Source organism: Rhea americana, unplaced genomic scaffold (genome assembly GCF_003343005.1).
Source record: "Rhea americana isolate MKP2758 unplaced genomic scaffold, rheAme1 scaffold_104, whole genome shotgun sequence".
NCBI classification, from domain to species: domain Eukaryota; kingdom Metazoa; phylum Chordata; class Aves; order Rheiformes; family Rheidae; genus Rhea; species Rhea americana.
In genome coordinates this window covers 1,362,475-1,387,317 of record NW_028185084.1, presented here as the reverse complement: position 1 = coordinate 1,387,317, position 24,843 = coordinate 1,362,475, and the positions used below count along the sequence as shown (strand labels likewise).

At 35.4% G+C, this 24,843-nt stretch overlaps 1 protein-coding gene across 1 annotated transcript in view; it reads left to right on the top strand.

Annotated features, from left to right (window-relative positions):
• The window catches only part of CFAP43 (cilia and flagella associated protein 43), a 47,377-nt gene that overhangs the window by 6,042 nt on the left and 16,492 nt on the right, over window positions 1-24,843 (top strand). The window contains exons 4-21 of the mRNA XM_085308255.1: window positions 587-754; window positions 2,176-2,326; window positions 6,555-6,705; window positions 8,805-8,867; window positions 9,982-10,061; window positions 10,779-10,910; window positions 12,075-12,191; window positions 13,314-13,418; window positions 14,226-14,374; window positions 15,476-15,579; window positions 16,703-16,843; window positions 18,923-19,089; window positions 19,887-20,039; window positions 20,481-20,611; window positions 21,357-21,522; window positions 22,152-22,259; window positions 23,917-23,994; window positions 24,329-24,454. Of these exons, the coding sequence (XP_085164381.1) occupies window positions 587-754; window positions 2,176-2,326; window positions 6,555-6,705; window positions 8,805-8,867; window positions 9,982-10,061; window positions 10,779-10,910; window positions 12,075-12,191; window positions 13,314-13,418; window positions 14,226-14,374; window positions 15,476-15,579; window positions 16,703-16,843; window positions 18,923-19,089; window positions 19,887-20,039; window positions 20,481-20,611; window positions 21,357-21,522; window positions 22,152-22,259; window positions 23,917-23,994; window positions 24,329-24,454 (2,290 nt within the window). The remainder of the gene's footprint in view (window positions 1-586; window positions 755-2,175; window positions 2,327-6,554; window positions 6,706-8,804; window positions 8,868-9,981; window positions 10,062-10,778; window positions 10,911-12,074; window positions 12,192-13,313; window positions 13,419-14,225; window positions 14,375-15,475; window positions 15,580-16,702; window positions 16,844-18,922; window positions 19,090-19,886; window positions 20,040-20,480; window positions 20,612-21,356; window positions 21,523-22,151; window positions 22,260-23,916; window positions 23,995-24,328; window positions 24,455-24,843) is intronic.

The following is a 24,843-nucleotide window of genomic DNA, read 5'->3' as shown; positions in this document are numbered from 1 at the left end:
TTTGGGATCAAGTTTGTTAATTTAGTTGTAGCTTGTGTGTCTGCATTCACAACACAATTACTGTATAACCTAAGTAATTCATACATAAATAATCAAAGACTGATTGTGTTTTCTTTTCCAATTATAATAATTGTAACACTTTCCAACTGTAAGCCTGCAAGCATTATTATCATTATTTTACAGACGGGAAAAGCAAGACTGAGGTCTGAGATGCAGAAAGGATATTTATGTGAGACCACACAAGTAGTCAAAGACAAAACTAGGGAAATATCCATGATTTCAGACTCTGTTTGCTGGTCTTTTCACACAAAGAAGTGGATAATGAGGTTTCCAAAATGTCTGTTTTCAAAATTATTGTACTATTAATTCTTTTGTAACAATATTAACGTTACATGTTAATTAGCTATTTCCTCTTTTTTCATTTTCTCAAGGCTATCCAGCTTGTTTGACAGTAGAAATTTTTTGTCACTGACAAAGTATTTGTTTCTTGATATTGAATGACAGTCAGAATCATAACCAAATACTTGGTTTGAATGTTTTTGACTTATTTAATGGATTTGATTTGCTTTTACTCTCCTTATTGAAGGAATTGGCGAGAAAATATCCTCCTGTGCAGCGAATCTCAGCCAGGAGTAACAGCGACCTCTTTAAGTTTTAACCCTATGAATTGGCAACAACTGTGTTTTGTTAATGAGAGCTCTCTTATTATCTGGAATATTGAAAGAAATAATGAAGATCATTATCTTAAGCGAAAGTAAGTGTAACACCTTTCAGGTCGAAGAAAAAATCTAGATGTATATTTTAGTGACGAAGACTAGTAATCTACATCTATTTGCAAAGAATTTAGATCCAGTTAAGATCAACTAGCAATTACAGTCAGTAACTGTTAAATCACAACCCATATGAATCTATCTAGTCAATCAAGTGAATTGAATTTATGATTTTATTTTCTTGTGTTCACATGTCCGAATTATGCTCACCTTTGAAGTTAATACTAATCAACACCTTTCGCAGCTGCCTCTGTCAAAAGCTGCAGAACCAAATTAATACAGTGCTTAGCTTGTTTTCCTGTTCTTGCATATAGCTATGCTGAGCACTGAGTGGGGACGTTAATTGCTTTTGTAGCTATGAGACTACCGTGCTTGAACCACACATGCGTGGAAGTTTCTTCATCGTAAGCATAGTTCATTTTGTAGTTGTAATCACAAATTGTACCAAAAGCGATGTCAGTTTTCCGAGTGGCCAGTTTCTGTCAATGCAATTCACTGAGCACAGCAAACTTAAAATCTATTTACGCTAAAATGTTTTTGGAGGCTAGTATAAAAGCAGGTAAACAATTATGGATCATTTAAGATGGAGACCTTGAAGTATAACACAGATGCTACTGCAMTGGTAGCAACCCTATAATTCCCATCAGTATATTTAATCTCCTTAACCGGGAATGTAACCGATATATTGCCACTGAGACAGTTATACTAGTAAAAGTATAGACAAGGCTTTAATTTGAGACCTGAAAATAAAACTGGAGGTTTTTTTGCCTTTTGCCATTATAAAATATGCGTGTGAATTTACATTGATATACTTCTTTGTCTCACTTATCATTCCTTTCAGTTGAGACCGAACCTCCACTGAGGATTCCTTATTTCACATAAAATGTTACTAAGATATAAATCTACATTATCTCTGACCTACAGAATCCTTCACTCCTGCATTATAACATCTACTTATACACTGAGTACCAAACAGACTGCAACAGGCAAATACCACAACTGCTTTTACCATCATCTTTAAACATCCTCCAAATAAATATTAAGCATGAATCCTTACAACATGCATGTTAGGTGTGTGATATTATAAACCCTGATTAATACGGAGACAGTAGCCTGAAACAATTATTTATCCAATGCAAAAAGAAAAGACATTGAGCTAGAATGTGGCAGTTTGTTTCTGCCAGTTCTCTGTAAGGAATATTCCTTTTTGTATTAAAATTATTACTGCTGTTCAGAAAAATAGTATGTGCTGTATGAAATTTTTGTCTACAACAATCTCCTGTTACTGCTGCAGAAGTAAATCCATTAAGCAAACTGGTGTTTTCAAAACATACTTCCCAGTTCTGTATTAGCATTTCTTATTCATATTTCTTCTCCTCAGAAAGCATCTCTTTCTTTTTCACAGCCCCGTGAAACTCCCTGATGAAGAAGGGTCTCTGAGTCCTTGTGAGGATGTGTTTTCCCCAGATTCTCATAGTGAAAGCCCTTACTATGGCCCTGTGATGCCAATTTCTGCTATTGCTGGACTAGTAGGAGATGAAGCAGAAACATTCATGGTAGTTACTAATTTTATCCATTTACTATCCCAAGCCATTATGTTTTTCATGCAAATAGATATTAATAAAACTACTAATTTTAATGTCTGTTATACAAGTACAATTCAATAAAGGGAATCTGTGGTCTCCACAATATTTTTGAAATATATTTTGACAAGAGACTTACAAGGCATGCTGCTATTGCACAGTGCAGTACAATGCAGAGATTTCTGATACAGGTTCAAGCATGGTAATTTATCTGTGCAGTGGAGGAGCTAATCTGAATCTCAGAAGCCGTGTGGGCATGTCAGCATTTAACTGTGCCCAAGCTAATAAGTTCTGCTGAAACCTTGAAAACCTATTCCCATGCTAAACTGATAATAACCTTCAAGTATGTTTATTCTCTTTGGAATTTGTTTTCTTCTTGACTGTAAAAATGCCTCAAGCTTTGAAAACATTGCAGGCTTTATTCCAGCATTCACTGCTTCTGAGATACATTCCCATGCCCCTGGCAATGTTGTTTCTGCCCATTTGTTATATCCGTATTTGATCATTTACATATTGTCCTCCTTTGAGATACGTCCTGTGAGATGCTTCAGAAGCATCTTCGTTTTGTTTGAAATTTACTTTCACCTGATTATTAACTAGCGGCAATTCCCAATGTGAAAACATTTAACTTGCAAAACTGGGTTTTCCTTCTAAGATTAAGAACATCAATTTCTATTTGGTAGCTTGGACTATGTATATAGGACACAAAAACTGCCATGTATAAGATGACAGTGGCCTTACATTACCTCTTTGCACAGGACAAATGTGAGTTCTGTAATACCAGATCAGTTTGCCACAAGTTTCTGCAGTAAACTTTTCTCATAAAGCAGAATGAAGAATAAAAATAGAAAAATAGGAAATGATGTTTTCCTGAGCTCATCCTTTTTTACATAGCCTCATATGTTCAGATTCACAGAATTTTCTTAATTATGTAACTACTGATGCCCTTGATGTCCAGGGCAATTGGTAAGATTGACTACAAACAAACACCCTCTACTTATTCAGCTTACAAATGAACTGTTTATATTTCAGATCTTTTAGGTCATGGAAAATGAAGATAAAACATGTTCATCAGAGGCATTGTCTTTCTCTTCTCCCTTACTGCCTCTTATGATATGTGAAAATGGTGAACTACAAAAAGCACTTTGTTCTCTATCCTGCAAAGTGGGTGATGAGAGGTATTGAAAAAAACAGCTGCCATATTAGGGATGTGAGGCATAATACAAGTTGTCTGTCCTTGAATGGATGTACTTCCATTCATCAAGGTGAAATAGTCCTCTGTGGAAAACTACAAATGCAGTACTAAGAACTCAGCAGAAATGACTGTGTAAAGCAATGAAGACCTACTTGGGCTTTCCATTACCATTCATAACACTGTTATTTCCAACTCTGTATTGGAATTCACCACACTTACGGATAAACTTTTCTTTCACTAGAATTGGGCATTTTCTGTATAGTCATAATTCCAGTGTTTTATGAGACTTTTCTGTGCATCGATGAAAATGTAACAGAGTTGTGCATAGTGATAATTTGTTCCTAGGAGGTTCTTATACCTGAGCATGCAGAATCATGTTATGAGCTTTTTCCCTTTGGAAAAGATAGTGTTTTCAACCATACTAGGTACCATTGTAAGATCTTTGCATTCCCAACTGCCTTTAGAAAAACCTGGATTTAGATTTCTTTTTAGCAGGTTCAAGATATTTATRTTCTCCATATATAGAAACCTTTTACTGAGTAATAGAAGGGTGTTTATTAGTCTTTGTCCAAGATTTTCTTTTCCTTCCTGTTATGTAGTATATATTTTGGTGGTTATTTACCATTCCAGTTACCCAGCTGGATATATTTTGTTTGTAGAATAGTGACAGAGTAAGTGATGAACATCAGGATATTTGTGAATGAACATTTTTCCAGAAATACAAACTATTGTTGTTTCTTTTGCTGCTGTGGCGGTATATTGTTTCCTGTAGACTAATGAGTTGTGAGTGACAACACTCTTCCCGAAGTAGCATCAGGAGGCAATATGACTCAGAAACACTAAATCAATTTCTGCCATGTTTTTAATTTCCTCCAGAGTTGGCTAGCTGAGTAATTTGTTGCAGGCACTGCATTTATTATGCCTTACAAGACTTTTCATGTAAGCATCAACAAAGTAGAGAATCATTTATTTAGACTATTATTTAGAGGAGCTGTTCTTAAACTATAGTTCATGGTTCCTTGGAAGTTGTAGTCCACTCTTAAGGAATGTGTGACAGGCAAGTAAGAATAGCCAGTGTATTGTCAGTACACTTAAATCTGCTTCTTTTAAATTTGTTAGGGGTCCCTGTTCCTGAACATGATGCTGAGGCTGGATATGTACCAAAGTGTAACCACAATGGGGCAGCACAGTGAAAGAAAATCAAATATCCCAAAGCTTTCAGTTCTTTTCTTTCTTGCATTAGATTTGTTTCAGTATCACTTACAGTTGAGATCTGAGTTTTCTGAATTTGCTTTGACATGGCAAACTCATTTGGCTCCATTTTGTCCTGATTATCAATTTTATTCCACTGACTTTTATAAAATTTTTCATAACAAAGATTCATCACAGAACTTTTCTCTCAAGAGGTGTTATTTAAAGGATGAGAACTTCAAAAAATAACTGCATTATTATTATGCAACATTGTACAAATGCAAGGTTCAAAAAGCAAACTCATTTTGGGTTTACAYACTCCCATCTTGGGATTAGCTTTTTTTTATCTAGTTTATCTTAGTACAGAGACAGTCATGACAGCAGGTGGAAAGCAACATTACAAAAGATGTCTTTACATAGCAAGCTTTTGATTCAGAGTAGTTCAGCTACAACCTTGCCAAAGATTTGTGATGTTCAAGCCTCATAGAAATTGGGGAAGATGCCTATAATAAATGTTTGTCTAGGTCATGTAAAATCACGTTTTGTTATAGATTTACTACTGTTAGTTGTATTTGATTTATATAGTAAATATTAATATACTTTATAACACCTTCCCTCTGAGAAATTCAAAATGCTCTTTAGGCATAAATGGAGAATAAGTTACTTATCCAGAATCATATAGCAAGTCCTTGGCATATTTTACAAATAGAATCGCTGTCCTGTATTTTCATCATACGTTCATCCATATTTCCTCTTTTTATAGAACCTTTAGTAAGACAGCAGGTGTTTTATAGAATTATAGACTCTTCAAATTATTTCATCCATCATATTCCTCACCACTTCTGCTCACATACACAGTTCATTGAATCTTTTCTCTTAAATGTTTTCCCAAGGTTTTTTTTTTACTGAATTGTTTTCAATCTGTTTTTTTCTGTCATGATGTTTATATGACCTCTATTATTGTTGTATTTGAATAACTCACAATGTTTAATAACGCTTGTATGCAGACTATATCTCTAGCGTAGAAGTACTGTTCTTCATGTTTTATGGAGGATGGATTTATGAAATTTATTTTAGAGAAACTAAATCCAAGACACACAGAAAGTCTGCAGTGATAGCTGTAGAAGTAATTTGCCGATAACACATAGATTGGCAGATCTGTTTTACAGAGCAGTTTGGATTATATGATAAGATACTCAAACAAATTACCTTTCAATAATGCCAAGGATGCAAGGGCATACGTGAAGAAAAAAAATGCATTTTGTGGGGAGTGGAATCGTAATGGGTAGCTATTTCCATTTGGGCTCCCAATGCAATTCTGAGGTAGAAAAAAATTCTACTGGCCTATTATGTTGATGTTATCGAATAATTTTACCATAAGAAAATTTGAGATATGACTTGGTTATGGTGGGTAAATAGCTTTTTGAGAGTAGGGAGGATACCAGCGGACTTTCCAAGCTAGAGGACAAAACTATAACATGCAAAGGCTCAAGAATAAATCAAGACAAATTTGACAAATTCAGGTAAAAAAAAAGATACCATCATTCCTAATTATAATTCATCACTCAAACAAGCTTCCARGGAAAGAGGTGACTTCTCTATCTCCATCTTCTGATAGAGACTTTTCTGGAAAATGTTCTTGATTTTGAAGTTACTAGCCTCAATGAAGGGATGACTGAATAAAATAAGGCTGATGCTATACAAGTGATCAGGCTCTATGAGGTAATAATCTTTTTTTTGGCCTTAAAATATAAGTATCTACTTAGGCAGATATTTGCCAATTGTTAACTGAACTTGTTTATTTTTGTGTTGAAGCCTAGAGATGTCATTAAGCCTTCAGTGCATCCTACTGTCCATTGCTGGACTTCAACCTCTGACATTTACATGGGCTGTGAAGAAGGACACGTTTTGGCAATTAATGCTGAGACACTGAATGTTTCTTTTCTTCARCAAAGCCCTTTACCTGGTGAGAAATAGCTGTGTTCTGTGCTTTGTTTATGCATAGATAAAAGTAGGTTGGATAGTGAAAGATTTTTTGCTTTCTTCTGTTTTCCTATTGTGTATCTTCGAGAAGTTGTTAGGTTATCTTGTAGAGCCACTTTTGTTTTATTAGTATAGTAAATATTTCAGAAAMTCTCTTGAACTTTTGCGAGAGTTTCTTTGGCATCCTGTAATCATCATTCATTTTTCTTTAGGAACAAAAACAAAAAATGCTCTAAATGCATCAAAACTCTTGGCAAAATGAACAATAATTCCTGGTACCTGATCTTATTAACAGCCCTACTGTATTAACATAAAACTATTATTTTATCAGATATACAGAGTCTTCTTACTATTAATTAAGTACCGATAATATATTTGATTTTGCATGAAATACAGGATTGGCCTCATTTAGTATGTTAGATAATGTTTGCATAGATTTTTAAAGACTAATGTTTAGCGTGATGTTGATTAACAACAAAATTGTATTTAATATAATGTTGTTTGATATGATTCTTTAAGCTCTGCTCTAACAGACTTGAACTATTTTTTCATGAAAACAAACCTGTAAAGACTATCGAGCTTTACTGCAGAAAGTAGGAAGCACAGAGAGTGAACAGAAGAAGCTTTTGGCTTAACACAAAGCAATCTTCCTTTATTTTTTTCCAGAATGGGAGTGCTCAGTACCAGTCCCRCAGATTGATTGCAGCCTGCTAGGACAATTTGTTTGTGCCACATACATTCCTACTTGTCTTTTTTCATGGGGACCTTTGGCAGGCTAGTGACTGACTAGTTTTCTGGAAACAGCAGCTCATGCCATGCCTTCTTTTTTCTGGGAATCCYGGTGTTTCCCCCGTTACCTGCAACACACTATCCTTCTGTGCCCATTCAGAGGGTTCCTAGATGGAGGATAGTGAGATACAGGCTGCATAAAATGTTCTGGCAATGGTGGTCTGTGCCCTGCCATCCTTTGGGGAGAATGGAAGGTGTCAGTCCTRCTGTGCGTGTAAAAAGCCACTGGTTCCATCAGGTGGTAGGAGGGATAGTGGAATATGCTTCTCCCTAGCACTAGGATAAACTGAGTAATGTGCTGTTGTAGCCCAGCATAGAACTTTTTCTCTAATGAATGCTGAATCAGTGTTAATAGCCAGTAGGTTTTTTAGAAGTGATAAAGCCAACGGGCTAGTGATAAACTTGTTTTCTTCTTTTTTCAATGTAATACATTGTTTTTAAAGCTGCAGCAAGTATMCCTGGTTTTCCCAAATTACTATATCTCTCTTCAGTTTTGATGGTTATCACAAAGTTGGAAATTTGTTGTTAAAAAAAGACACCAGTGTTATTCTTTGTTATGAAATTATCAGAATTGAAAGCTTACCAAATAAAGATTTGGAAATCAAAAAAAAAAAAAAAAAAAAAAAAAAGCTAAGGTGTGACCAGAGATGTTTTTGCCAGTTCAATAGAAGGCAAAAAGAGTATTTACCATTTGGGCTTTTACTTGGCTTGTATATTCTTCTCTGAGTAGGATAGGACCTAGAAGTCCTATCCTAAAATCATGTAACAGAATTGTCTGTATTCAGATTGTACTGAAGCTTCTGCTTAATTTAAAACATACTGAAATCTGATTCTAGTTAGCAGAATGCTTTAGGTGTATGTTCAACTTTACCACATGCTAAATTCCCACTGTAATGTTCCAACCAGAATCATAAGCAGCCACATGTTTCACTTGGGCATTTTTTTTCAAACTGACTGAACTTTCTCTCATAAGTAAATGAAATTAAAAAATCATATTTAGAAGTAACAATACTAAAACTTAGCACTAGATGATAGACAAATCTACATGCATATCACTCTCTGTGGCAAGTATTGCTATCTCCATTTTATAGCTGTAAGCTGAGCCATAGAAAGACTGGATCTGCTCAGAGTCATATAAATGACAGAAATGATGCATACTGGGTCAGAGCACAAGTTCCTGACTCAGTACACTGAACTTAGCCTTTGGTTCAGTAGACTGGGATACAATTGACTTTTAGTGCAACATGGACCTATAAACAAAGTTGACATTATGAATTATTTTCTTTTGTGCAGAAGAAACGCGTAACATATTGGACCTGTTGTCATATCTTTATAGAGAAGTACAGAAAAAGAAAGGTATTGCCTTGCTCAAATTAAGCTAATAAATTTTTAGTCTGCACAAGTGACGTGGAGAGTGGTCATATGTGAGTACAGCTGAAAGCTACTGGTTAGAAAAGCTCAGGACACACTGGCCTCTTTGAGACAGGTTGATGGCAATCTTTTTCATGTTTACATGACAAATGACTAATAGCTTTTTTGCTAATAGACAGCTAAATGAATAGCCTCAGGAGAAAGAGTGGCAGTGAAATTATTTCTGTTCATTCTAATCTAGACTGGGATAAATGATGTTAGAATAGTTCTTCTACTGCTTAGTTTTAGCAGCATTTTGTTTAGAACTGCAACAATTAATATTTTAGGTAGAACTTAGGGTTTGTTTCAAACAATTTGTTTTGAGGCTTCACACTACAAAACTGACATTCATAAACTGGAGGAAGTTCAGCAGAGTGCCACAAAGATGACTGGACAAGTTGAGTACATGACATAGAAAGAGGGTCTAAGAGAAGTAGGTTTGTTCAGCCTAAAGAAGAGAAAGATAAGGGTGAATCTTACTACTGCTTCAGCTACCTAATGAGAGGTTAGAGAGAAGGTGGAACCAGACAGGCAGAGGACACAAGTTGCAATGGGGAAAATTCTAGGTAGAAAAAAATTCTCAGTGAGGGTAGTCACACATTGGGCAGGTTGACTAGAGAGCTGTGGAATTTCTATCCTTGGGGATATTCAAACATCAGCTGGATATGACTCTCAGTAACATGATCTAACTACAAAATTGGATCTAACTTTGCAGTTGGCCCTGCGCTGAGCAGGCGTTAGATCAGATTACCTCCTAGGGTCCCTTCCAGCCTACATGACAAATGATTCTGTTATTGACAAACTTCAAATCCAGTGATTTCCCAAATCAATTTCTAGTTCATCAGACCGCAGTAGTACTGTCACTTCAAATTATGTATACTGACCTTCTCCTTCATTATCACAGCAAAAGGTCCAAAGAATATATGGGCCATGGGGTCTTCTGACTCACGAATAGTAAAGCCTGCCAGATTTAAAGTTGAGACACATTGTTGCAGTAAATTAAATTTTATATTTAACAACATGTGTTTTAAAAATATTTTATGTTCTTTTGGGCTTTCAGATGGCAAACTGAAGGATCTGGAAAAACGAGTGGTATTGTCCATGGCATTTTGTAACGATGGACTATACACAGCTGGAAGTGTAAGGCATCCTTCATGCTTATTATAATTGTATGAAAACAAAACATTCAAAAAGAATAACTTGCAGAGACTAGTGCAAAGAAGAGAAGTACAGGGTTGCAGAACTAGAACAGTTCTCTCTAGTGTTGTGCATCTTTTCCTTTGTAAAACTTGAGGCAAGAGATAGGAAGGAAGCAGGGTGAAAAGAGATTCCATTTCTTGAAGGCAAAGAAGCAACAAAAGAGGAAAATCCTGTTTTTAACAAAAGAGAAAGAGCTTTCTAGAGAAATAGAAAAGAAGATAGATGGATATAAAATAGGAAAGGAGAGAAAATGGCCGAGAGAACTGCCTGATTGTTTTGTGCAAAGTCTGCCCTACTGTTTAATGCAATCTCTTGATGCCATTGCACATTACTGCTTAAGAAAAAAAAAGTGGGACAAATTCCTACTGTCCCAATAAACCCAGTATGAAATCTTGAGTATAACTGATGATAGAGCCCACTGTTATCAAACATGGCCTGTTAGTAAGACTTGTATTTAAGAAGAAATTTATTTTAAACAGAATTATTATGCATGGTAAGAGTCTTCTGTTTGTAGATATAATAAAGGCAAGTTAGTGACGGGGTACAGTCAAACGGTGTTACTTGAGATGCTTTCGGAATTTCTTGCAGTTCAGTTTCACTAGGTTAGACTAGCATAAATGGCCTAGATCTGATGTGGATTTGTACTTTTCTGCACAGGAAGGCATTGTATTCCGTTACCATATCAAAGGTCTCCAGTATGAGATGACAGTCTGCACTGATATCTCACAACCCATATCCAGCCTCATACTCTCTCCTGATTACACCATACTTCTGATTGTAACCAAGCAGGTACAGCATTTGAGACAATGGTGTCATGTAAAGATATGTTCCTGTGATTCAACTGTATGTTGATACTATTAATGTTCCATATTTGTAATGTAATCTCAAACAAAATATATCAGTCAACAAAAGTCAACAAAATATATCAGAGGTGAATCTAGCCCATCCTGTGTTTATAATGATAGATTAGCAAGACATTTATGAAGCACAAAAAAAATTCTTCTACAGATGATGTATTATAAACTATAGTTGCTATCTATGCTGAGATTTCCAAATAGAAATACTTGTGTGTGTAGAGTGCAGTGCATGTTCAGGATCTCCAGCATGTCCAGGCCATGTRGGATCTTCTGTGCATGAGCTCTAGTATTGATGTGTGCCCACACGATAAGCGAAGTGAAGCTGGGGCATGTCAGATCTACTGTGGCAATGCAGTAGAGTTGACCTGCATGTGCAGACTGAATTTGTCTGGCAATCCAGTCCAATATCTTTCTTTGACCAGTCCTCCAGATGTCCAGAAATCTTGGGCAAGGGTCCTAAATCCTCAAATGCCAGCTGTTTTTTCAGGGTTGTAATAATTTATATTGGTATTTTCAAAACTCTTCAAACTTTTTCAAGTAAGACCCATTACAACATAACAGAGAAAAACAAGAGATTGTAAGTCAGGACTTCTGGCACTTTTCTGGATTTCTGAGTTCAGGACTGCAGTGTCAAAGTAATTTTGGTCATACTCTCTCTCTGAYTTCATTTCCCTTTTGTAAAACAGGTAGAATAGTGCATCCTTATTTTCTGAGAGTTTGGACAGTATTAATTATAAATTGTTTCTAAAAGGTTTTGAGAACTTTAGATACAAACATCTCTTAAAGTGTATTATTTATGCTTTGTGTTTTGTGTTGTCTTCAGATAACACAAAATAGWGCTTTTTATTTATTTTATTAAAGCAATTTTGTGAAACAAAAATTCTTGAAAATATGACCAGCTGRSTCACTGTAAAATGAGCTAACCTGATTTTTAGCTAGTCCACCCAATTCAGCTGGGCACCTTTTAACTTAGTTTAGAGTTAAATATAAAACTTTGAAGAAGGAAACGCAGAAAACTGAGTATTGTTTTGTTGACTGGTTGAAGTTTCCAATGAAAAATTTCATAGGCAAGTGATGGATTTTTTTTATTTGTCAGGGGACAGTCTATACTTACAAACCTGCTCACGATGGAGAAGCAGTCAAACTCCTGGATGCATGCAGCGGTTGTTTTCTGTCAGCTGATTTTCTTACACCAGGGAACAAGTACTGTGTGGTAAGGAACGGTATTCTTTTTTTTATATAAAATAGTGGCTCTTTTCAGGTAATCAGTATGTTACTAAGGCACAAAACTAAAAGCCTCATGGATGTTTGGACTCTTCTTATATTTGTCATATTAGTATAACTACTCAATAAAAGAATTGAGTGGCATTACTTCAGGTACAGACTATGAAAAGATCAGTACTTGCCATACTAWGCCTGGCTGATAACTCACAGATTGTTAAAATGTCATATTGGTTCTGCTCTTGATTCATGTGACTCTTTATGGTTCAAAATCATAGCTGTGCAGGAAATAGATAAAATTTAGAGAGCAGATATTGGAACTAGAAATTTCAGCCTTCTGTACAAACTGGAACAGCTAGAGAGATGCCTCTATCCTGGATCCAGGGGCAAAGAAGGCCTTACTCATGGATCTGTTTCATCCTGAGAAGTCTTTTGCATTCCTGTGTCCTTGGTACCTGCAAGGCAYCTTTTTTGAGCCAGCAATTCTGATTTTTTCCCATCTATGAATTCTTCACATAGCCAGCATAGGAACCCTGAGGTTTTAACCAACTGAGTTTRCAGAATCTGTTTGTTAGCTCTTAGCACGGGAACAATAAATTTTACCTGCGTGAGACTGAGAAATGTGAAAGCTGATTGGTCTCTAGCCATACTGTGCTATGGAATTATAAAATTGTCTTGATATAAGAAGAACTCAAGTGCCATTACGATATGSCAGTGTTTTTCACGTGGAAAAATAAGATTTCTCCTTCAGCCCTTTCCTATGCAAAGAAAATTATAAGTAGGTTTCTCTATTGGTGGCTGAATGGTGGGAATACCAATACTGTTCAAGTTTATATGTTTTGCTCTACATTGTCTCATCCTGCTTAAAGACCATTCCTGTAGTTGCTGCAATTCACAAAAATTAATAAACATTTTCCTTTACTGGTGTACCTTAGAGAAAATGGACTTACAGCAAGAGCACTGACCAGCCAGATCATTTCAGTCAAAACTAGTACTCCTTGACCTGCTATGCTCAGTTATTATTTGAATATATTTTCCATAGATCATCACTAGCCATTCCAGATTATTTGTTTTTCTCCACCTTCTTATCAGTATGTTTTTCTCTGTTCAACAGTCTGTAGCAATTTCAGGGGAAGTGCAAGTTTGGCTCCTGGAAGATGGAACTTGTCTCAGCAAGTTAAGCCTCGATACTGAGGAAAACATAACTGGGATCTTTACGGTGACTGATACTTAGAATTTTCATCTTTAATATCTCTCAGTTAATAGCATTATAGTCCACAGAACTGGATCAACCACTTTCTGAGAAAARCTGAGTAGTAACTTTGAATGACAAATAGAGGAATATTAAAAAGATTATCTTGGAGAGTATTTCCTTGAACTAATCAGAATTTAACTGAGCAAAGARCAGAGGAAACATTTCAGCCTGATGGCCTAATGATGTTTCTTTAAACAAATATTGATAAATTGCATGCTTCTAAATTTTATGCTATTACTTTATTCAATTTCTATTTTTAATGAGTATCAAAACTGAAAGGAAGTGTTTCAAGCATAGAAAAACTAAATGCACTGATTGATTTGAAAAAAAAGTTTTAGGAATTGAGTTCATAAAATATTTCAAACCATTAATGCTTTGTCCTGATTTAAGATGCATTCACATCCTGAAATCTGTCATAAATTGAAAAAAAATCCCTTTCTATAAAAGCTTTATGAGCAAACCTGAACATTTTATTTAAATGGAATGTCCTTCACTCAAAATCTGGATAGTAGATGTAATGATTTGTTCTGAGGAAGTGGGAATGTAAATTTTGTTCTGTAAACACAGAGCATAGGGGAAAATGTCTATGATGTCTCTAAAATCTTTTATTTTAAAAAAAGAAAAGAAAAAGATCTTTAGATAAATCATTTGAGGTTTCATTTTCCCAAATTTGGGGGACTTTTAACTAGTAAAAGAAGTTGCATACTAAAATATAGCATAAGATGATATAATACAATATAATCCTGCTATGTATCTTTTGCTTTCAACTAGGCAACTGCTATGGCTTGCTGTCCCTCCTCAAACAGTGTTGCAGTAGGGACCAAAAGGGGTGAAATCTATTTCATCGATGTTACTGAAGTTGAAACTCCACGGATTGTTCACAGAATTTTTATTTCAAAATTTCCAGTGCTGTCTCTGCAGTAAGTATGTAGTAACAAGAGCAGGAATATTGTCAATGTGTTGCTTGAACAGTGCTGTTTGTTGAATATAAAAMAAGGTTTTATTATAAAAATGTCAAAATGATTAAGTTTCAATTTTTCCCAACGTATTCTGAATTACTATTGAAGAGGAATAGTAGCAGGATTTTGACGAGAAAAATATAATTCTGTATTTTTAAAGAAGTTTAACAGAGCATATTAGTTTAACAGAGCAGAAAGTTTAACAGAGCATATTAGTTTAACAGAGCAGATACTGATTTATAAGATCTTTTCTGACAGATTACCATATGCAGGTAATTAAGTGCAATTCAGTGCTTCTAAATTTAGAGGGTTATTCATCACTGAATATAAATTTGAGGTTTTGTGAAGTTAAGTTTAAGCCTTTGACTCATCTCTTCTTACATGGTGGATTCCATTACTATTCTATTGCTATCATTCATTATTCTTTTATTGACTGTTAATGAATTTACTAATTCTCCTATAATTAGCTATAGTGATCCAAAAGGCTTAGTTTTGAAAGTGTAAGTTTTCAATAATTGTCAAATTTAGGAGGGATCTTTACTTCTACTTTAAAAAAAATAGAAATGATAGAAATGATTTTGAACTGTTAAACATTAAAATAAATCCACCTGTTAAYTGAAGCCTCAGTTGTAATCTCTCTTCAGAATTACCTAAGATAAAAATATCCCCTTGGAGCAACTTCAAAGTCAAATCAGTGCAAACAAAGGCATCTGTCCATTCAAAATAATATTCAAATCATGTCAGCAGTATTATCTTAAAAAAAAAGGAAATTTGACTTCAAAGGAAGATTTAATCAAGTCATTAAAGTAGACTGCTTTGGAGTGTCATTAGCTTTAGATTGAATGCTCACTCAAATAGAAATTCCACTCATAACACTGGGTTTTACATCAGGCCTTGACCCTGTTAATGCATGGGCTGAAATCTCAGTTATATTATTCTGTCAGTGAAGTTAGTAGAATTGTGGGAATAAGATTATGAGCAAAATTTGACCCATTGTATTGAAGTGTTTTTAGAATTCAACATTCAGAATCTTTATTTGATTTTGATTTATATTTTACCTAGTTATGACCAGAGTGGCCAGTTCCTCATCGCTAGAGCTACAGAAGGACATATATTTGTTCTAGATGCCCGGCCCTCAAAATTATTCCAGGTTCTTGGATATATAGGTAATATATTTAACAACATTAATCTCATTGTGTTTTCACTATTTACTGTATTCTAAGTGTACTTGCTGCTCAGACTCAGCCATGCTCCTTCATTCTATTTATTTCTGGAGAACAAAATATAAGTTTCTTCTCCTCTGGTTCCCAACTAAATTTTGTTCTGGACAATCTCTCTCTTTCTCTCTCTCTCTTTTTTTTTTTTTCTTTTTTTTTTGTAATTTTAATTAGCAAATACACTAATGTTACTTTTCTGCCAGAGGCCAGGTGATTGACCAAGAAGAGACTGGATCAGCTGACCAAATGATCACAACTCCAGAGCAACAAGTCAAGAATGGTGCTAGCAAAGCACTCAAGATCTCTATGGCCTAACATATGAGGATTTAGACTAATAAACTGTAGATCATGACATCTGAATGCAGTCTCCTGTCACAAATATCCATCTCAGGTCTCTTTAACACAGGGACTACTAGATTTGTCAGTTTTGCTGCACTGAAGAATGCAAAATGATAGAATTTTAACTTACAAACAAGATTCTTCTGACATTTAWAAATCTGTTTATGCAGTACCTCAATTCTAGTAGCCTTATATTTGTAGACCACAGCTATGCATGTAGATATTCATCCTAATTTTAAGGATAAGATACATTATTTTATAATTTTAATTTAGTTTAACTTCCAGGATAATATTTGGATAGGTTATATGTGAAGACAAATATAGAATTATATGTCCTCAGATAATTTTCTGAATTGCCTGATCATCTTCTCARTGGCTGGCTGACCTTGTCAAACAGGGCCTTTCTGTGCTTAGTTCTGTGATTATGAGCAGACTCCCTCAAAAATTGCCTTCTAAAATTTAATCTGAATTTAAACTCAGATTTGAATGTTTACTACAGTTAAAACCCTGCAGGTGTTTAGTATTCTCAGCTCCTGTTGTCTCTAGCTGAAATTGTGTACACTCAATACTCCTGAAACCAGGTTGTGGTTTGTCTGACATTTTAGTGCAGATTCAGAACACTATGGTTACATTCTGAACAAAGATCTCTGTTTTATTTCACATGATAACTTAGCAAGAACAATGGTAATTTGATTCAGTAACAGTTTTCATTAGTTTTCCCTACCTGCTTCAGTGTTGGCAGATGAAGTTGTTGGACTTTCTGTGGTCTCTGACTTCAAGCATGACTTAGTTGAAGTGGTAGTACTTCTTAAAGTAGCAGAGGTTCAGCGAGCAAGACTGGAAATTTTTTGTCTACCTCCAGCTCTCACAACAGGTAAAAATGAAATAATATTAATTGTGATATTTTTCTAAGACAAGCACATATTATTGTCTCCCCCTAAACAAAATACTAATGATCTTAATCTCTTTCTTCAACTCACCCATACATTCTCCTGGGACACCATTTCTCATGTGGCTGTCTGTAGACTTATCTTTGTCAACAGATTCATTTCAGCAGAAGGACAGGGACATGCTGATTGAGTGAAGGAAAAGCAAGGAAGGAAGGAGAAAACAGAAATAATTTATCTGCAGAATCTCAAAGCCATCACTTTATTATTATTACTGTTGCTTTGTTGTTGTTGTTATTGCTATTATTACTATTATGTGGGTAATGYTCAAAGCCAAACACAAATACGCCTCACACTTGGCATCATGCACATACTGAATAGCATTTCAGGTGTTCAAAGTAGAACCAATCCCACTAGGCTCTTCAGAGAATTATTATAGGTATATGATAGCTCAACAGAAAAAAGGTTAGGGGTTGATACATCTCAAGAAATGATTCCATGTATTTCTTATGGGTTCTCTAGATAAAAACACCAAGGAAAAAGYGCACTGTATTAAAAAATATTAACTTATATCCCAATAAGGAATGCTATAAAGGACCATTCTGTCATATGAAGAACAGATGATAAGTAGTGAGAATTAAGAGTGGCCTACTTCCATTCATCTACTGAAAATTTAGCCCAATGTATCTACAGTGTGCAATATGCATATTGAGACAACATCGTTAGAGTGCCTATTTATGAACTGGAAGAAAAATGAGGGGAACCTGTCAATCTCTCACTAAATTGAGTAACCCATGCTAAATTCTCAAAATGCTGTTCATGCTTTGTTTTATATATGCCATCTTCAACTCTGTAACAACTCAGTAATTTCTTTCTGTCATTCAGTACAAAGCTATAAAATTATAGCATTTTTAAAATGAGTCCTTTTTTTCACAAATGCTATAAGCAAGAAAAGTGGACACAGAATGTCATGACTAATCATAGACTAATTGTGTCTGTACCAAAACTTGTATTCTAGAAATGCATTGATCTGGGGCACTTTTTGGAGTCAACTGAGAAACTAATTCAGTCATCATGAAAGAACGTAAATGTACTAGCTTAAGTAAGGCACATTACACCTAGTATCCTTACCACCCAGGTAGTGCAGGACAACTTTGGTGGGCAGTCACACTAGGCACTTCCAGTTTTAAGACTCTTCCAGCCAGCAATTGCCRGTCAAGCAGTATAGTTTGAGGTTTCAGTGATGTCTTCAGTTTGTCACATTACAGTAGAGATGTAGCCAGTGTTCAATGTTACCATCATTCTTCTTTTATATCATTTTACTCGCGTTGTATGCATGTGAATTGCTAGCAAAGCCTTTTGTAGAGAAAAATTGTGTAAAACTGTGAGTAAGCCTAGTTTCAGATTTTCTTGTTATTTATTGCATAGAGTTTTTAAAAGGCCTTACTATTCATGGAATTTCTAAAAAATAGTTTTCAGTCAAGTTATTATTTCTCTAAATGTCCACCAATAYTGGGCTTTTTTGACATTTAAAATAGGGTCTGATTTTCAAAGTTTGCTGCATATCTAGAGTTCTTGCATCAGTGTTAATTTCAGATGTCTCTTGAAAATTCAAATTAAGTAGCCAAAAAAAGCCTTTTGAAGATTTGAACATAAGTGTTTTATCCAAGACCACTCAGGGCATGTATAATTCATAACAGAGATACCTGAACTAGTTCTAGATGAAAGCAATGATGACACGAATCTCCATACAACRTAAATAGCCTGCTTATGTAATTACTAAAAAGTGAGGTATATACAGATTTCCACACCACTGTGGTTAAACTGCTTCTAGTAGTCATTCAGAGCAAGCTAAGCTATYTCTACACTTCATCAGTGTGCTATATGGACACAACTGACAGAGTTAGTGTTAAAGCTAGATGTATTAACTCCTAGTTTCTTCCTTGAAAAGCTAGACCATGCACACTCCTTGCTGAGGTTCGCTATCACAGTTAGTTGRTAGGTGAACCACCTGCATTAGTGGTTGTGCTGTCTCTTTCTCCTTGTTTCCTTTTTCAATCTTCTAGATAATGATAAGTATGTTAATGAACAAGGAATGCTTAAGGCTAGTGCCATTAAAATGGAGCAATATGATCTGGATTATCCTTTGAGCTCAGCAGTCAAATTGAAGGATGATGTGTATGGCTACTGTACCTGTGCACCTTTCATCTGTAAATACCATCTTTCTGAAAAGGTAAGTCTTTAAAGCTGTTTTATTCTGAGTGGTGGTGAAGTATCTGCCAACAAATGCTGCAGATGAAGTGAATATATTAGGAAATTATATGAAGAAAAGTCCTCTCTGCACTAAAAATACATACTTCATCCATAAACATCATCTTTCTGTTCACTACCAGCTGCCCAGAAATCTGGCAAAAGAAATTATCTCATTGATCTAATACGGAGAAAGCCAAAGATTGATTTTTAAATCTTACACAGTTGACAAATGCTTCACATGTAGCTTCTGTACTGGAGCTGTGCTTTTGTGCAGTCTGATGACTAATCTAAATATCCAGTTATTGAAGGAACTGAGCCAACAGGGTTGCTGAGAGCAGCATCTTCCCATGACTATAAGACCCAGCTGTAGACCCACCCAAGTTCTGCCTCACATGAAGTAGCAGGGGCTTCAGGAAGCTGCTGTCATTCCCTSCTGATTAGAACTAGAGTTTTCTGTAGCTCATAGATCTCCTTCAGTTTAAGAATTGGGTCAAGCAGGAAGATGAATTCCAAAAGCAAGGAACTTAAAGAAGTCCCATTCTTTCTGAGCCAAGAAACTACAGCTCCAAACATACAGAATACAAACTCTTTTGAAAAGGCAAGAAAGGAATCGGCAGCACAGCAATGATACTGCCACCCAAGCTCAGTAATCCAACAGCATTTTAAATTGCAATGCATGTGATATAGACAACCCACCAACCAATCATTAATCTTTGTAAAATGGCATAGATATTTCCGTCATCTCAACTGCTCACTCACATTTTGTTTGGTTGACAGAATATGTTGAAAGACCTATCAGTTTTTTTATCAGAGAAGAGAACTCCTAGCAATCAGTTTGGACGAGGGTTCCTTTGTTTATCACCCAACAGTCGGTGGTTGGCCTCAGCAGCAGAGGATGGGGTTTTGTTCATCTATCATACTTTTACTATGGTAGGTAAGCATCCAGGTATAGGCTTCATTTGGCTTTCACTGGAAAGAATGGTGACAGCTACTTTCTCTCACTATAAGCTTTTCTTAATTTAAATAYAAGGTGTTCCAGCAAAATTTATGTTGAATGTCTACTACTGCAGGGTTATACAGTATGATTGTTTTTATACTGAATGTCTATGGGATCACACATACTACTTATTTTCTTCTCCAGTAAATCTTAGTGGAAATATATTTACTGTTTTACTATTTTTCTTTGTCTCCTGCAAAATCAACAGACTTACCCCTCTGTAGTCAAAATTATAAACTCGTAAGTTATAGTCTTTTATATACTTCTTAATGATGTTTTGAATAGACCTGTATCTAAAAATAAAGGAGCATAGTTTACAGACATATTCCATTATAAAACCGTATTTGCTGATATTGCTTCTGTGACTTTTTTAGGAGATACTTGCTCAAAAGCATTGTCATTCATATCAAGGAGGGGGAATCAGATCCATGGTATTTTCACTGGATGGCCAATTTATCCTCGTTAATGGCGTAAATGATGGTGCCTTGGTGTGCCTGAAATGGAAGTATGTATAAAGTGTCAGAACAATATTGATAGTGTAAATACTTGTATCCTGACAGGCTAATTCTTGTATTTATGTGAGATTCTAGACCTCCTTTTTGTCAGTCTCAAATTTGGTAAGGACAAGAATTGGATGGTGTTGGATACTAAAATCTGTCCTCTTATCTTTAGAAGTGGTCTTTCCAGCTCATGAAAAACTTTCCATTTGAACTTCTGAGAAATATGTGAATTTCTTGTCTTTGGGGTGTGGTTGCACTGCAAGATAAAGAAGTATCTTTGTGTACGAGTACTACTTGTATTGAGTTTCTTCTCACTCTCAAATAAACCATCTGAGAATGACTCTCTGAGTCTAAAGTATTAACCTCATGAGATCCTGTCTTGACTCAGCTACTAGAAGACCACAGTTTTTCATGGGAGATCAACTGTGACTATAGAGAGCTCTAAGCAGACAGTGGAGTAAGAAGCACTTGAAACTACAGCTTTTCTGTTGTATAATAAATGTTTTGGCAGATGCAGAGATTAAAGACGCAATATCCAAAACCTGGGTAATCAGTCTTTCAAAACCTGTAATTCTGTGGAAACCTCATACAACATTTCATCCAATTCTAAAATTCAAACTATATTGAATCATATGTAGAAATATTGAATAGATATTTTTAAATGGCTTAACAGAGTGTTACAAAGAATATGTAATACCTCATCATTTACATAATATACAGAAAATACATCAGTTCCCTTTTTTTTACTAGGAGGATAAAGAAAGTTGAAATTAAGGAYGCTGCTTTTCACTGGCGAACTCTTCTTGCTATATTGAACCAGTCCACTTTCAATGAAAATGCTGTTTTAAAATCTATGCCACAATGGCAGTTTGACCCAGAATCCACATCGGAATCACTCCCAGAAGAGAAATTTGAGGTGTTGTTTTTATTTTTGTAGAAAAGGTTGTTTATTTTCCTAAAATTATAGATGATAAAGCCAATCCTCAAGACCAAATCTGATCCTTTAGTAAAAGTGGAAAAATCCCTCTGAGAACAGGCTGACTATGCTTAATTAATGACTTGTCTAGTAGCATTATCAAGGAAATAGAATACTTTATAGGAAGATGATATTCACATCTTCAATTTCTTCAGCCACAGAAAACTGCATATGTTAAAGTCAAGTGTTTCTCCTCGTTGTCAAGTTATGTGTCTTTCCCAGTGTGATGTTACTGCTATACACTGTGTTATATACTAAAATTATAGTATTTAATTTATAGTATAAAATATTATGTATTTTTAATTGAAATTGAGCAAAACTGATTTTAGAGATTAGTAAAACTGACTAGAACTTAAGAGTCAAAAGGCTTTGAATAATAGCATGGGTTTGTAGGATCAAACCTAGGGACTGATTACAGAATAAARAACACATTGTATTTTTCTCTGGAATTCTGTTTTTTGTTGTTATTTCTAATGTGAGCTCTTCCATTTGTGATYCTATATTTTATTTCAGTCTCTCTTTCATTCTCTCTAAATAATTGACATGGGCGATTATATCCTTCATTTCAGGAGGCACCTGAATCTTCCAATGTAGAGCTGACAGAAGACAGAAGCTTCACCAGATTGAATTCAGCCATTACTAATGAAATGACATGGATAGATCAGAAAATGAAGAAGGTACTTTCATATAACAAGAATTAATCAAGGCCAGCATTTTCAAGAGTCAGTAATGATTTGAGGTGTCAAATTATATGCTGTAAATGAATCTATTTTTTGAAGTTTTTCTGCCCTTTGGGCCTCTTTTAAGCCCATTGGTTCCAGCTTTGGAAGACGCTATCTCAAGACTATAAACACGTTAGGGCAGGCATCCAGCACAGTGGGAGCTCTTAAGACCAAAAGACCACTTCTGYAGAAGCAGTAACACAAAATATTTGGCTGACAAATCAGCCTGTAGAAACTCATAAAGGCCTTTTTCTTTTAAATATGTCAAAGTTGCACAGAAGATCAGTAGCAGAAACCAAGCAAATACTCTTCCTCTCACGGGCTGAATGACAAATTTTACATCACTATTAAATCARTATTTAACAATAGGACATTAGTTGCAAAACTGCTATAGTTTATTTCAGGTTAAGGCTGAAGTAAGTGTATTATGTAACAAAAGATTTTAAAAGTAAAAGTGCATCAAAAATCTAAAGAATCTATACAGAGGAGATATCATACTTTGTGAGCCTAGAAATTGCTATTGTTATTGTTACTGTTATTGTTAATACGGATTTTGAAATTTGAATTACAGGATTGTAGCAAATTCTTTCTGATATGAGCCAGAGCTCTGTATTTTGTCCAGCTTTGGGGGTTGAATGATAAAACAAAGCAAAAGAATTGCCCCATACGAGGTACTATTTTTTTCTGGGTGATCGCCAGAATGACCTTCTAAATTATGATGYAGTTTCACAAGTGGCTCAAGTCCATCAAAGACATACTGCCATTCAACTGGCATCATCTCCATCCCTCTCCCAGTCACGTATTCCTCCTTCTGCTTTGATGCTGGAACTAGTGTTTTGGTGCCTATACTGGGATTTTTTGGCAAGTCCTTGTGACTGTGCACCCACATGAGTACCATCAAAGTATTAATGTCAGCTAGAGAATGGTGATGAGAAGAAAGGGTTGTATAGCAGCAGTGTGATACTAGGTTGATTTAAGGTGCTAATTAATCTCCTGGGAGTCTTGCATAAGACCTTTAGAGGATGGAGTCCATTTGATAACAGAGTAATTCTCTGCCATTTCTTTACCAACAATGCTATCATCCTGCATGAAGTTTTAAACTTATTTTAGAAACCAAATTCCAGAGGTGCTGAGTAATTGTAAAATTTTCCCTAAGAAATTAATATGCAATGCTGTAGCAGCAAAAAAAWTTCACTGCTTCCAGAATGGGTACCAGATGTTAGTTTACTTGAAACTTGAATTATCCCTCTGGAAAAGTTTAGTGACAATGAAAAATCTAAGAAATACACAACACTTGACAAGTTATGGAARTAGGCTTTACCTAGTTCAATGTGTCTGTAATCATTTCACTTGTAAGTACTTCCTTCTTTCATATTTTCTTTCTTTTAAGCTCTACTGCTGTACACCAGCTTACAGTCTGACCTGGTTATACAATCTTTTCTCGTTTGAGGAATTCTGAGGATCATACTTCTAAGTTAGGACTGTATCTGTTTCAGTTAATAATGCCTTTGGAGTTTGTTTTCCATATCAATAATGTTCCTTTAGATTATTTCAGTCTTTTTTCTCTTCTTGTGTATTTTTGTCCTTCAACAATGTATTTGTTATATGTCAGGTCATTAGAGAAGAGACTCAGAAGTTTGCTAACCAGAAGAAAGAGCTGAAAATGAGAATTAAAAAGCTGCGTAAAAATGTGAGTTTCTTGCAGGGATAATGGCTCAGATTTGACAATTTTGTTTACAAGAACACTTACTTCATAGTTGTCAGCTCTAGGGCTCTGTTAAGAGTTTTGTTACAAACTCTGAGCAGGCAATAATAAAGAGATATGCTCCTCCAGGGACTATACTCTGAACCTGTCAAAAACTATTGTCTGGTACCCCATTTCCCTAGCTCCAAAAGAAGTATTTCATACCATCTGTATGCCTTGAGTAGTCTACCCTCTCAGCAGGCTAGTTTATATCTGTAGCACTTCCTCTGTTCACATTCATATTAATTTTTGTTTCTTATTGAAAAAAAAAATAAAACAGATCCAGAAAATGATGCATGAGAATGAACAGATGCCAGATATTGAGAAACTGGAGCAGCAGGAGTTCAACCTGGATATAGAAGAGCAGGAAAGAGTGCAAGCAGAGGCTGAACAAGAAGTAGCCAGGGTATGATAAAATTGGAGAGAATGTTTTGAAACTAACAGGGGAAGGAGAGAAAGAATGACAGAAGAACAGAGGGGATGGTCCCAAAATTGCTGTTCATTACTGAGAAGCAGGAAACGTCTCCACRTTTTTCTGACCAAATTTATATAAAATAACTCCCATCTCTTGTTCCATTGTGTTCTCTGGTATATTTTTTTTATATTGATGTTTGGAGGTACACCAACCRGAGAACATGCTGTGCCTCCAGAAGGCACTGAGAGAAGCTCATGAGGGCAGCAAGCTCCTAACTTTTTTGGTTATTCTCAAAGGATCTATATGGCAGTTTACTGAATATGAACAATGGCCTGCTGCTAATCCTCAGAAACACATGGGTGTTTCTGTAGACAGGCAGG